This window comes from Podarcis liolepis (assembly GCF_965112155.1).
Source record: "Podarcis liolepis genome assembly, chromosome: 5".
Lineage (NCBI taxonomy): Eukaryota > Metazoa > Chordata > Lepidosauria > Squamata > Lacertidae > Podarcis > Podarcis liolepis.
Window position 1 is genome coordinate 32771561 of NC_139556.1, and position 14664 is coordinate 32786224.

Here is a 14664-nt window from a genome sequence, read left to right on the forward strand (position 1 = left end):
TGCTAATGTGTGATTCTCCATCACACAAATAGCAATGGAAGAAAAGAACAGCAGGTGATTAATAATCATAAGCCTTTCAAATACCTTCCCCACATGGTGACATAATAATGATTCACAACAAACAAGCAAGGGATCCAAAATAAAACACAATTTAAGAACCAGTGGGCTACCACTTATTATACTAATGGACTAGGAAATATACTGATAAACAGAATATGTCATTAGACTACGAGAGGGCTCGTTTTCTTCTTTCCTTGGTTTCCCATAGGCATCTAGTTAGCCACTGTGATAACAGGATGCTAGACTAGTTGTGGCTTTGGCCTGATCCAGCAGCCTCTTCTTATGTTTTGTTCTTATGTTCTCAACAACTTCGATGTGTTATGCAATATTGCAAATTTGTGAAACTATAAAATGTTTCTATATAATGACACCATGTATGTTTCTTTATCAGTTTTCTGCACAGCTATACTTACGTACTTATAGACATATTTAAAAAATATTTACACATACACCTATACTCACACAAGACCATGCAAGCAGATTTATACCGTTGCACTGAAGATGCTCCAACCACATAATTTCAACTTCAGATTCCATAAATTACGCAAACTTCTGTATTTTCAACCTAACACACAAACATCTAAACCAATTACATAAATTTTAAATTAACCAATGCAGCTGCTTGAAACGCCAAGTAAAAGCTCATTTGTGTCACTTTATAGCACCACATATGGCCAGTTTCCAACTGCCCTCTGATTTTGCATTAATTGTTAGGGAGACAAAGGCGCCATGGGGATCCGTGGACTACCGGTGAGTCTTAAACCTCTTGCAATTACCTGACACACCTGCTTCTAAACCCTTTGCTATCCATGGCCCCTTTGTGGGGGAGGCGTGATATATTCATTATCTCAGGGTAATAATGACTCTGGTTCCATTTCTAGTTTGGCTGTGCAAAAGGCAAAGCATGAAGCAGCTACTATTAAAAAAATAAATAACTGATTTGATTGCTGAGAGCTTCGTAGCAAGAGGCAGAGGAAATCTCGATGACTAGATGCTTCTGTTGCATAAAACTGCAGGGATCTTTAATTAATTGAGGAAGAGAACTTACATGGAAACTCACTGAGCATAAATTAATGGTGGGATGTGGAAAAGAAACTGATCTGTTTGGAGGATTGCCTATACCATAGGCCCTATAGCACCAGGTTTTCAGCTGAAACAGGAGTAATGGGTGTGTGTGGCAGGGAAGGATTGCTTCTAAAACAGATTACTTTCTTACAGCTTTCCCAGAGTTGGAAAAGGGTTTAAATAACTGCAAAGATTAAACAGTTATACATTTTTGGCCTAAGGATGAGCATTGTTCGCTTGGGACCACATAGCAATGTCAACACCATAAAGGTGGAACATGTTTCAATTTAATGCTAACCACTGCTAAATGTTCTCTTGTCACATCACCTCCCAAAGAAGGGTCTGAAACCTGTAATTTAAAGATTGGGGGAGTACACTCTGCTGCTTTCCTGTAGTTAAGAAACAACACTGCAAGAATATATTCCGACACTCACTGACCAAAGAAGTGTTGTCCTCTATAATGCATACAAGTGCATGTCAGTCTGTGTGCATTTCCAGTAACATGCATAAAAACTAATAATCCCAAAGGCATTATTCCATGCACCTGGGTGTGTTGTAGTTATGAGAAAATGTTTTTGTTTGACATACCTCAAACTTGAATCTCAAATATTGACAGAATGAGCTTCCCCCTAGTTAAGGAGAAAAACAATGAAACTTTTTCCAATGTACAAAAAATGCATAAAATAAATGCAACAATTGGCACCCTCATTCCTGGTTCAGTCAAGATACACTCAAGCTTCTGCCTATGGTCTGCCTCATAGGTTGATTCCAAATGATCTATGTTGTAATACACCAAATGCACGCCAATTAGAAGTCAAAACATGAACATTTCAAGTAAATAACCAAATGATAAAGACCAGAGCATTTGAAAATGTACTCTACAAAGGCCACCAAGACCAGGAGCTTCTCAAATCAGCAAGTTAATTAGCAAACATAAACAGAATGATCAAAAACTTCACTCTATCACCTGTGATGTTGCCCCAAATGATGGGACATCTGACATCCAAGTAGTTGTACAAGACTTGATTGTATTTTTGAGGAAACACAGCACAACACTTCTGGAAAGAGTGTTGATAGGTGAAAATTTCTAGTGGGTGTTGGTCATATAATCTTGCATGCAGCTATATTTCATGGTGGCTAAAGCTGCACAATATTGGAAGTATTGTTTAGTTCTGGGTATCAGTTGTTGTTTTTATAAGTCTTGAGAAATGGGAGAAAATTTACAGAATAGCTCATGAATTACAAAAGGTCTAGAAGATCAAGTCATATGAAGACAGACTGAGAGACCTGTGCATGTTTAACCTCCACTAGAGAGATGCATTGACAAATTTCAAATATCTGAAAGTCGTTATTAGAAAGAAGATGTCAAACCAAGTGAGAATTTCCACATTCTTCACAAGAAATGCAAGAAACAACAAGTTTAAATTGGAGGACAGTGAATTTAAGTAGAATGTTAGGGGAAATTGACAATAGGATAAATCCATGAAGGCTGCAGTGTCTTTTATGGAATGTTAAGTATACCATTGTAGAAGTGGTTTTCTTGTTTTCAGTTTATGAAGTCTGTGTCTTCTGGATTTTATTTTATTTTATCTTATTGTACACCACTTCAGCAGCTTTTGGCTATGAGTTGACTTCTAAGTCTGCAAAACAAATACATATATCCTTGGGAATATCAAGGAAAATCTGTTGAGGATGGTGTTGGCATTCAGGTTCTTTTTAACATACCATCAACTGAAGAGTAGTCTGCAGTTCAGCTCTAGTATTCAGGTTAATATTTTGTTTATAATTGGTGAAATGCTCATGCTTCAGTGGTCTGTTGGGTGGTAACAACAAATTACCTTGCCAAATGGATGCTTTTATTCTGGTTATTGTGGCATTGGCTGGGGTGGGGTGAACTTGCATTAAGTGAGGCCATCAGAACTGATCTTCCAAACAGTAAATCTTTCTTGATTGCGGTGGGTCTAAGGAACCTTGCCAAATCTCTTGCTCCTTCCCCATTGCTGACTTTTGAGCTTAAATCTAGCCCAGCCTAGCTAACTCTATGAGCTTACTGCTAACGCATACCATTTGTTTTGCCATTCTTGAACTTAAGCTGGGTTCCTAGCTTCAGCTGCAGCAGCTCCTGCCACCTTCCTAGGCTTCTTTAGGGTCTTTGGACAAAGAGTTAATCATGATGCAAAACAATCCCTGTTCCGTACCACTTCAGACTGCAGATGAGCAATTGCATGACTGAATGTGCCCTCTGTCCCATACATATAAAATTCCTAAGCATAAAAAGTAGCATCTTATTAATAAGACCAAGCTGGAGCACATCTCCCAGGCATACTAGTTTTCTACGTATGTAGATTTTAAAAAAGAGAAATATATACATTCTTTCATGTGAACCCTTATGGTACGTTTCAGGAACAGTTTTTCACCATATGATGCACTCCCCTATCCAGAGACGGGGATTCTTAAAAGTGCTTTAAATGGGAGGGAGTCTGAAGCAAAGGTTGCCATCCACTGTGCTTGTGCGTGAGCATTAAACAAAGCATGTTTCAATGTTTGTCACATGGGGTTTTTTGTGTGTGTGCTTCTGTGTGTGCATCTATGTTGTTTGGGGGCTTAGTGTGCCTTAACACTGACTCCTGTGTTTGTGTCTCTCTTTCTCTCTTCCTTCACCCTCTTGCATGTGGCTGCGACTGGTGTAAATGGTGGCCCAGGGACTAAAGGGGCAACCTGGAGAGAAGGTGAGTCAGCTCTTTCCAGCTCATCACTTCATTACTGTGTCCTTAAAAAATCCTATGTCCCCTGGAAACACCTCCTTAACCAAGGTATTTTGCCCTGACAACAAGTTTGCCATGTGGTTGGTTGGAAATTAGTCCAAGTTATCCCTCTCTAACTCCCACCCCTGCACTTCCTGGACTAGAAGAAAGGAAGAAATCCCATCCTCTATGTGAGCCAAAAGGCCCGGTTTAGAAGTACAAACTTTACAGAAATTAATATATGCAAATAAGAAATAGCAGGGCGGATTTTTCCCCCTGGCACTCTGTGGAAAGAGCCCACACATGTTCCAAGACAGCAGGGAAAAAAATTGTTTACTATGATTTATACTAACATTGTGAAGGCTGGCTAGGCAAGCTCAACATTTGCAGCTGGATCTTTCTGGTATTTTCTGGAACCATTTTCTGTTTTGTTGCTGACAGCTGTGATTGGTGCGTTCAGGAAAGATACACGTGGAAATGTGGTTAACTGCACCAGCTGTGTCCTAGCGGCCAGATGCGTTGTGTTGGGCCAGGTCCACCATTTCCTGATTGCAGCCTTCTATTATCTAAAGGGAAAGCCTCATAAAAAATAATTGAGGAAAGCAGGTGCGAGGGGACCCTCAAACGTTTACTTTAATCTGTGGTGCTGTTTTCGTTTGCTCCTATCCAGAAAAGCATTACATCAGTTCTTTTTATGTTTGGGCAGAGGTAAGTGGTAGCCCAGAACAGATTGCAGTGGAAATATCATATTTTTATTCGCTTTGCCCCAGACAGAACTAGGGCTTTTTCAAACGCCAAATGTATGTTGTGTGTGTGCCAGTCAGCAGCACTATCGTTTCAGATGTTGCAGCACCTCAGAAGAAAAAAAAAAGGGGGGGAGGATGTTTGCTGCAGATTCTCTGTCCTTCCCAAGGAAGTACCACAAAAAAGTTGACTGTTTAGAAATCCTGTCAGCCTGACATGAAGAAGAAAAGATACTGCATGATATATTCTGGAGCAGAAGAGCAAAGCAGCTTGCAGACATAGGCCTTGGTTTCCTTTAGGTCATCCAAGACAATTAGTATAAAAACCTTCATCAGGTTTGACATTAAATATTTGGGCATGTTTAGGTAAAACAAGTGGAACCTGAAGCATAACGCTGTGGTGTACCCTCACCTGCTAACAGAAGTAATGCTGCTTAGGGTTTTTCCAGCACTCCAGCCCTCCTCTAGCATATTGGAAGTTGTCAGGGACTCAAGCAGGCCAGTTCTTTGTCCTCTCCCCTCCTCCCCACCCACTCTCCATTTTCCATTTTCCTTTCCCAACTGGACTCAACATTCTGTGACTCCTGGATGCCACTGAGCATGCTCTGTCCCCATTGGGCCGTTGTTTTTGTCCCCATAGAGCTTTTAAAAATGTTTTATACTTTTGCATACCTCAGGATTCATCCAAGCAGGCTCTCTTGTTTCTCAGAAGTCCTGTTTTGGCTATAATCCTCTTGGCACTCCATCCCCTGAGCTTATTATTAGAGGGAACCCACCACTCCAAGCTGCTGGTGTGACACTTGTCCCTTTTTATCTGTCTAAGTATTCAGCTCTTCTTATGTCCTATTCCTCTTGTCCACTAGTGCAGCGAATGGCTGGCTGTCCATAATTTGCCAAATTAAGATGTGGGAACTCTATATGGGCTGCACATCCTGTCCATCCTATGTGATTGCAGAGACCCTTTACTCATGGGTACATAGGTTCTTTGCACTACAGTCACTTCAAAACCCCCATCATTTGTTCATTCCCTGTTATTAATAAGCAGCAAAAATGCAACAATTCACATTCCCCTGAGCCTTTAAGGTGTTGAGGACAGTGAGGTTTAGAGGGGAGAGAACTGGAGATTTATAGTGCTTTTGTAATGGTTAGCTATTCATTTACAAATTGTTCATTTGTAAACTAAGCAAACATTCCAGGGGCACTGGAATAAGCGTACAATCAGTCCCAGATTCATAGCACCATCAGTGCTGTGGAATCTTCAACAGCATCCTTGTCTCCAGAAATTTAGTTACTATCTAGGTCTCCCACTTACACAAAAACCAAACTGATTTTCCATCCCCAGTGACATAGACAGTTGTGAATCATATTCCAAATATTTAGAACAGCGCTTCGTAGAACTTTGCCAAAAACAAAAAACCCAATCAGCTTATTTTTGACCTTCACTGAGGGAAATAAAGACAATATGAAGCCATTCTGAAAGAATATGGGATGAGAAAGAAATTCTCTCAACATTTTGAGGTGGGGCTACTGCTTACCTGTCTTGACCTTACAAGGTGGCTAAAGGGATTTTTGTGGGGGTAGCTCTCACTTCACAAATAAGGTTGGTGCTCCACACAGTGGCATGATGCTCCCATGGTGTTCCAGGAAGTATGTGGATGGTATGAAGCTGGGGAGAGCCTTGTCCCATTGTGTGCAGTGCAAGGTTTTTTTTAAAAAAAAGTTGAAGCAAGAAATAACCCCTGAAAAACCCATGGCAACCTCAAATAGTTAAGGAAGGTAAACATACGTAGCACCTCCTCTACCTAAAATGTTGGAAAATAGCAGTTAGTGGCCACTAGGGATGAAGGGTGGGAATTTGTTTCAGTTTGCATTTGAAAGCAAGCCTACTTAATTCACACTTCCTGAAACAACTTGAGAACCTAAACACATCCATCCTTCGAAATTAACACTTCTCCAAATTTTGTGGTGCAGTTCTCTAGCCAAGTTAGGTGTACATAGAAGTGTAAAAGGTAAAGGGACCCCTGACCATTAGGTCCAGTCGTGGCCGACTCTGGGGTTGCGGCGCTCATCTCGCTTTATTGGCTGAGGGAGCCGCATACAGCTTCCAGGTCATGTGGCCACCATGACTAAGCCGCTTCTGGCGAACCAGAGCAGCACACGGAAACGTCGTTTACCTTCCCGCCGGAGCGGTACCTATTTATCTACTTGCACTTTGACACGCTTTCGAACTGCTAGGTTGGCAGGAGCAGGGACTGAGCAACGGGAGCTCACCCCGTCGTGGGGATAAAGATAATGATAACTAGAAGTGAGACAACTCTGGCACAAGAGAGTAGAGTCAGAATCTCTACAAAGTGAGATTACACTTTCCATCCTCAAGGAGCCGCGAATGATGCTTTGATTTCAGAATAGGTTCAAAATGGCTCCCCGTCTTGTTTGGAAAAGGCCAAGGGACCTGCTGTTTTAACTGGAAGAAACCTGCTTTTGATCATTTTTTTTCTCAAGAGTGTGCAGATGTATTGTTCCTTTTAATCTCTTTTGTAAACTTTCCTTTTTCCTCCTCGTTATTTCCTTGGCCACACTCTCCTTTCAGCCCTCAGTTGTTGTTCATTTGAATCTTTAACTTTAAATATTCGCTTTGGCTTTGTCACTTACATTCGTGTATCCCCCCCCCACTCTCAAATACTTCCCTTCCTTCTTTTTCTTCAACAGCCAACTCTAAGCCATTTCCCAGTCTTGTTTTGGTTTTGATTTTCACGTCCATGTTCTCCCTCTCCTCCTCCTCCCATCCCTTGCAGGGAGCCCCAGGAGAAGCCGGCATATCCATCATCGGTCCCCGTGGCCCACCAGTAAGTTGCCTTCTCTGTTTTTTTCCTGCTACTTTAATTTTTAAAGGGTATGGATGAGTTGCCCAAAAAATACAGGGAGTGGGAAAATGCCACTAGTCAGCTCAAAGGGCCTGTAACTCTAAATGATGTGGTTTAGATCCCTGGCCAGATTTGTTTTTATATTGAAATTACAGACTATATATATTGGTTAGAAAGTACATCAGTCTCAGCACAAAAGCTCAAACTGGCCGTACCAGTGGTTTTCCCTCCTGTGTTTAAAAGTAAATGAAATATTTTCTGGTCTAAAGGGAAAAGCCAGTAACAGAAAGCATATTACACACCCTTGTTTTTTAGCAAAAAAATAAAAATAGTATTGTCTTCAGATAATACCAGCTGGTCACTGATTTCTGGTGCAATGTGATAGAAAGAAATTTGACGTCGTTTCCCAGAAAATTTGTGGTGGTATTCCCCCACCCCCCCAAAAAAAACTTTGCAAGGAGCAAGACTCTTCACCGAGAGTGTAGCTGAAGGAAGTAAGGAACTTTCACAGCAGAAGAACAGAAAACTTTTTTTAATTGTAAAACAGAAAATTCACAGCAGAAGTTTCTGGTCTACTACAGAGGACTTACTAGCTTAGGCTGTTTGCTACATCTGACTTCACGACTGAAGGTCTGCTGACAAGTGTCTCCAAAAGAAAGGACCATGGCCACCTACTTTCTGCAGGTGGACAACAGCCAAGTTGCAGGGGACAAAAGAATTTTGTCAAAATATTGTTTGTTTGATTATTGCTGCAGAGCTTTTAGCAGGGCTAGCCCTATTACTAGGCGGAGTGAATTGGTTACCTCAAGCACCTGATTTTATAGGTTCTATGAAATAGCAAAATTTATTCCTGTTGCATTTTTATTCCCCAAGAAAGGTGCTTGTGGGATTTTTCTGCCCCGGGTGCCAAAACAACTTGAACACCCTTAGGTTTGCTATATCTTGACTTGGCAGAATGCAAGTGTTGCTATTTTGCTCCAGATTTTTATGTGCATATACTAACAATAGGTATTGCTTCACCTGAATGCTTTAAAAAGGACCCAGAGAGGGCTCTTCTTCACCAACCCAAGGTGAACCATATTAGCAGCATTCAACACTGTAAGAAATGAATTGGTGGTGCTTCAAGATTTTATTTATGGTAAAATTCTAAGAGGTTTTGTTGGGTTTCTTCTCAGGCAAAACATCTGTGGAATTCAGAGAGGTGTAGAAAGTTTGTTGATAAGACCAGCAGAATTTCTCAGGGAGGTCTTGCCACAAAACTGCTGTCCACTTTAGTGAAAACAGAATGGGATGTCTTGTTAGTTGACTACAAGAGAGAGAGGCATGCACTGGTAGAGGTTGCCAGGCCTAACCCCTGGCACTTTCAGTTAAATAATGTCAGCTAGGGTGGAAGAGATTTGTGACTGAGGCCTTGAATAGTCACTGCCAATCAGATTAGGCAGTCCTGTGACAGATGGCCTGTCTCAGTACAAGGCAGCTTCATATAATTTATATCTAAAAGTTAGTATCTTTGGGAGATTGCATTATTTATGCTTGGGCTTGCAGCTGTAGGTAAAACCAGGAGACAAACTGGGGGGGGGGGATCCCTGAGGTGCTTATTTGTTTTATGTTACATTTTTATGTGTTTCAGCCCATTTTATTTTCTGACTGAAAACATAAAGTTGCCAAGTTTCTCTCTTTTTACTGCCTACTAGTCTATAGTGTTCATATGTTGCCATAATACTCAGTGGCCACAATCTAGCACAGAGTTAGGTATGCTCAGGCTACTAAAACCAATGGTTTAAGTGCATTTATCTCTGTGCAGGATTGTGACCTGTGATTTTTCCTCCATTGCATGACTAAGCTGAAAACTGCTCCACACGCTAACAGAACGTAATATGCCCCTTTCACACTGCTGTTCTGCATACAAACATTACACGGAAGAGGAAGCAGGATTGCACTTCATGACCCCACCCCTGAGCCTCAAAGTGTGTCCCACAGCAGGATACAGATTCCGCATTCAGAACATAAAGTGCTCAGCATGTGTGCGCATAGTCCATGCGCAAGGCCAGGGAAACGTATGAAAGGCAGGGCCAGGGCTAGTGAGCATGAATCTTCTCCTCGTGTTGATTTTATACAGAATGGCTATGACTTGGCTTTTTATGACTCAACAGTGTTCTTCTGCAAACAGTAATGAATATCATAAGCACAATGTGTGAAAGGGGATGAATACTTTCCTTCAGTTTTGCATTAATGAGCAGCCCACATGTGCTGCAGCTTTGGCCAGAGAAGGCAAATTACAACTTTGAATTATGAGTGATGGTGCAACCTGCATCTGTATAATCTGTATAATTATAGAGTAGGTTCAGTACTGATTCATCCTGTCCCTTAGCATACTTTCTTTTGGGAGTAAAATAATTTTGCTGCCAGGATTTGCATTTCAAGGATAAGAGAGGCAGGAAAGAAAAATGCAGACACAGAAGTGTTGGGAGCTGAAAGTTTTAAGAAGGCTAAAGTGATATAAAAGAGGCAATTGCACAGCAGAACGTTGTCTTTGTGCATGATGAATCTAGCAATTTCAGCTTCTAACCAGGAAATGAAATCATACTGTCCACAACACCCTCTCACTGATAACCTGGCAATTTGCCCACAAGACTCCTGCAACCTGCCTTTTCCAACCCATCTTTGAGGGCCAGTTTTACAAAAATGAAAAGGCATGTTGATTTTGCCTTGAGACTCCTCACTGGAGAGCATTTACCTAAGCTTTATTAGAGTGAAACTACTTGAGAGGAAATAATTTCAGGACTGTGGCTTTAATAAGGCACGTATTATGCTTGAAGTGAATTGTTGCCTGCCATAATCATCAGTACAGGGGAAAATGCTTTTTCTCCATCTCCTTCTCCAAATCAATTGCAAAGATGATTTAGTTTTATGGTGACCTGGTGATAAGCGCTAAGGAGCACCTTGATAGCAAAGAAACGCAGGAGTACTCTGGAATAACAGCATGCTTTAGACAGATGTGAGATGACAAATAGTTTCCAGACTGTCTTTTGGAGGCGAGATGATGTGAGCAGTTGCACATCCAGAGCTTTTCAGCTGCTTAACATTACTTGGGTTTGCTGGCTTGAGCAAAGCATCGTGCTGAGCATGGCAGAAACAGACGCGTTCCACGACTTGGCAGTTCCCAGAGTTCTATTCTTGAGAACTTGATACAAACAACATTTGAGGAAGAGAAAGCTCCATGCTTCTTGGAATCTCTAGTGCTTGAACTTTTGCTCTGGCCTTTTATTGTCTCCAGCCTAAAGAGTCAAAAGGAGCAGCGTAGCAGTTTACAAGGAAGGTATCAGAGGCCAAGTTGCACCCTTTCCGGCTTTCCTCTAACTATTCTTTTCTCAGCCCTTTCTTGTCCATCAACATTCAGAGACAATCTACATGCAGAGATTTATTAGTGAGATCCTCTCCTTTCTTGTTGTTTCGGAAAGCTACGGAGTGGACAGGCCATGGAATTTATAGCAGATCATCTCCCCTTGGTCCTTAGCCAGTGGCTCCAGGTGGTTTTATATATTTTGCCAAAGCCAATATCACCAAATGCAACATCACAAAGCTTAATATTTTTTAAGCAAGTCTACTCCAGTCACACCAGCATTTAAAAAAAGCGCTGTTTGGAGCAATTTAAGGCACTTTATAGCCCCAGTAATTCTCCAAGGAATTTCTAAGACAATTTTGGTCTTCATTCTCTGGCTTGTGAAAGCCCTTTTGTAATATGAAATGGGGAGGTGTATGTCAAAAAGCAATGGTTTTCAAAGCATGCACTTGGTAATTCTAGGATTCCATGGAAGCTTATTAAAGATTCTTCAATGAAGCATTCAGTAAGGGCAGGCAAATTTCTCCGAAAAACAGCTTGCCCCCTAATACCAGGAATGTTCCCAGGTACAAGGTGGGTGGATGTATTCTAGGTTTCGTTAAAATGGGGGAAACAATAGGATCCAATGAGTGCCGCACATGAACTGAATGACATTTCTACAAAATGCCCTGGAATTAAATAGAAGGATCTGCTAATTTCAGTTCTTTCTGTTTCTCATTTTTCCATTCTTAAATTCAGTTCTCTATATTTCGGCAGAAATTTGTGAATTGAAAAAAATAAAATACCCATGAAAATTCTTCAGTATTTTAGTGGGAATTTCTGCTAATAGACACACTTCTGTACGCAGTTTGACTAATGTGCATATTTTACAAGCAGTTTCCCCTAACATAATGCACTTTTGGTTGTTGTTCTCTCTCTCTCTCTCTCTCTCTCTCTCTCTCTCTCCCCCTCTCTCTCTCACTCACTCTCTCTCTCTCTCTCTCACACACACACACACATATGAACATGAACACTTTCCCCTAATGTAATATATCTTTTGTACACATTGATTGGAGAACTGACTTGCAAAGTTCAGTTAAGTATGAATTTTTCAATTCTCATCCAGTTTGGAAAATGTGAAACTGAAGGATTTGCCTATACATGTGAACTGAACTGAATCCCCCCTCCCCCACAATCCCTACTTGGAACATTCCACTAACGAGCAGAGGTTCCATGGTAGACAAGCAAATGTCTCAAGAGAAAAAAGTTTGCAAACAATTGCCTTACAAAGTAACTGTGAAACCCTAGGGCTACTTTTACTTCTAAAATGACTGTAATTTCAGCAGCAGATTTGCTACAGTTTATTGTGTATAATATTGGGACGCGGGTGGCACTGTGGGTAAAACCTCAGCGCATAGGACTTGCTGATCGCATGGTCAGCGGTTCGAATCCCCGCGGCGGGGTGAGCTCCCATCGTTCGGTCCCAGCTCCTGCCCACCTAGCAGTTTGAAAGCACCCTTAAGTGCAAGTACAGTGGTACCCCGCAAGACGAATGCCTCGCAAGACGGAAAACCCGCAAGACGAAAGGGTTTTCTGTTTTGGAGGCGCTTCGCAAGACGAATTTCCCTATGGGCTTGCTTCGCAAGACGAAAGCCCATAGGGAAATCTCCGGGGACCTGTTATAAATGCTGGTGGTGGGGAGCAAAGCCTTTCCCCCCTCCGGCCTTCAGAAGAGGTCCAGGAAGGCCGGCGGGGGCCGAAAGGCTTTGCTCCCCACCGCCAGCATTTTAAAAGCAGTCCGGCATAGCAGGGAAGCGCTTCCCGCTATTGCGGACGGCTTTTGAAGGCAGGCGGGGGGGAGACTTTCGCCCCCCGCCGGCCTTCAGAAGACGTCCTGGACCTCTTCTGAAGGCCGGCGGGGGGGGGGCGAAAGTCTTCCCCCCCCCCCGCCTGCCTTCAAAAGCCATCGGCGACAGCGGAGAAAGGCAGCGCCTTTCTCCGCTCTCCCGGGAAGGCAGGCAGGGGGGGGAAGACTTTTGCCCCCCCCGCCGGCCTTCAGAAGAGGTCCAGGACCTCTCCTGAAGGCCAGCGGGGGGGCGAAAGTCTTCCCCCCCCGCCTGCCTTCAAAAGCCATCGGCGACAGCGGAGAAAGGCAGCGCTTTTCTCCGCTCTCCTGTGAAGGCAGGCAGGGGGGGCGAAAGACTTTCGCCCCCCGCCGGCCTTCAGAAGAGGTCCAGGACCTCTTCTGAAGGCCTGCGGGGGGGGCGAAAGTCTTCCCCCCGCCTGCCTTCAAAAGCCGTCCGCGACAAGAAAGGCGCTGCCTTTCTCCGCTCTCCCGTGAAGGCACGCAGGGGGGGCGAAAGACTTCCGCCCCCCGCCGGCCTTCAGAAGAGGTCCAGGACCTCTTCTGAAGGCCGGCGCGGGGGCGAAAGTCTTCCCCCCCCGCCTGCCTTCAAAAGCCATCGGCGACAGCGGAGAAAGGCAGCGCTGCCTTTCTCCGCTGTCGCGGACGGCTTTTGAAGGCAGGCGGGGGGGAAGACTTTCGCCCCCGCGCCGGCCTTCAGAAGAGGTCCTGGACCTCTTCTGAAGGCCGGCGGGGGGCGGAAGTCTTTCGCCCCCCCTGCGTGCCTTCACGGGAGAGCGGAGAAAGGCAGCGCCTTTCTTGTCGCGGACGGCTTTTGAAGGCAGGCGGGGGGGAAGACTTTCGCCCCCCCCGCAGGCCTTCAGAAGAGGTCCTGGACCTCTTCTGAAGGCCGGCGGGGGGCGAAAGTCTTTCGCCCCCCCTGCCTGCCTTCACGGGAGAGCGGAGAAAAGCGCTGCCTTTCTCCGCTGTCGCCGATGGCTTTTGAAGGCAGGCGGGGGGGGAAGACTTTCGCCCCCCCCGCCGCCCTTCAGAAGAGGTCCTGGACCTCTTCTGAAGGCCGGCGGGGGGCAAAAGTCTTCCCCCCCCCTGCCTGCCTTCACGGGAGAGCGGAGAAAGGCGCTGCCTTTCTCCGCTGTCGCCGATGGCTTTTGAAGGCAGGCAGGGGGGAAAGACTTTCGCCCCCCCCCCCGCCGGCCTTCAGAAGAGGTCCAGGACGTCTTCTGAAGGCCGGCGGGGGGCGAAAGTCTCCCCCCCCGCCTGCCTTCACGGGAGAGCGGAGAAAGGCAGCGCCTTTCTCCGCTGTCGCCGACGGCTTTTGAAGGCAGGCGGGGGGGAAAGACTTTCGCCCCCCGCCGGCCTTCAGAAGAGGTCCAGGACGTCTTCTGAAGGCCGGCGGGGGGCGAAAGTCTCCCCCCCCCGCCTGCCTTCCCAGGGGCTTTTAAATCGCCCTGGACAGCGGAGAAGTCCTCCGCTGTCCCGGGGCGATTTCAAAATGCCGCCCGCCAGCATTTTAAGATCGCCCCGGACAGCGGAGAAGTCCTCCGCTGTCCCGGGGTTTTTTAAAATGCTGGGGGTGGGAAGAAAAGCCCTTGTCCCCCCCCCAAGCCTTCAGAAGAGGTCCGGGGACAGACTGTTCCCGGACCTGGTCTGAAGGCGGTTTCCCTAGGAACGCATTAATTGATTTTCAATGCATTCCTATGGGAAACCGTGCATCGCAAGACGAAAAACCCGCAAGACGAAGAGACTTGCGGAACAAATTAATTTCGTCTTGCGAGGCACCACTGTAGATAAATAGGTACCGCTTTATAGCGGGAAGGTAAACGGCGTTTCCATGCGCTGCGCTGGTGCTGGCTCGCCAGAGCAGCTTCGTCACACTGGCCACGTGACCCGGAAGTGTCTTCGGACAGCGCTGGCTCCCGGCCTCTAGAGTGAGATGAGTGCACAACCCTAGAGTCTGTCAAGACTGGCCCATACGGGCAGGGGTACCTTTACCTTTACCATT

The 14664-nt window shown here is 44.8% G+C and overlaps 1 protein-coding gene across 10 annotated transcripts in view; it reads left to right on the forward strand.

Moving 5' to 3' along the window:
• COL13A1 (collagen type XIII alpha 1 chain) overlaps positions 1–14664 on the forward strand; it is a gene marked incomplete at its 5' end in the record, with an annotated part of 200991 nt that overhangs the window by 108513 nt on the left and 77814 nt on the right. For 9 of the 10 annotated variants that reach the window (XM_083503100.1, XM_083503099.1, XM_083503097.1 and 6 more), the window contains 3 exons: positions 775–810; positions 3828–3854; positions 7408–7458. In XM_083503100.1, the coding sequence (XP_083359226.1) occupies positions 790–810; positions 3828–3854; positions 7408–7458 (99 nt within the window). Of the gene's footprint in view, positions 1–774; positions 811–3815; positions 3855–7407; positions 7459–14664 lie in introns of those variants that run through there. The other variant, XM_083503092.1, reaches the window with a different exon arrangement.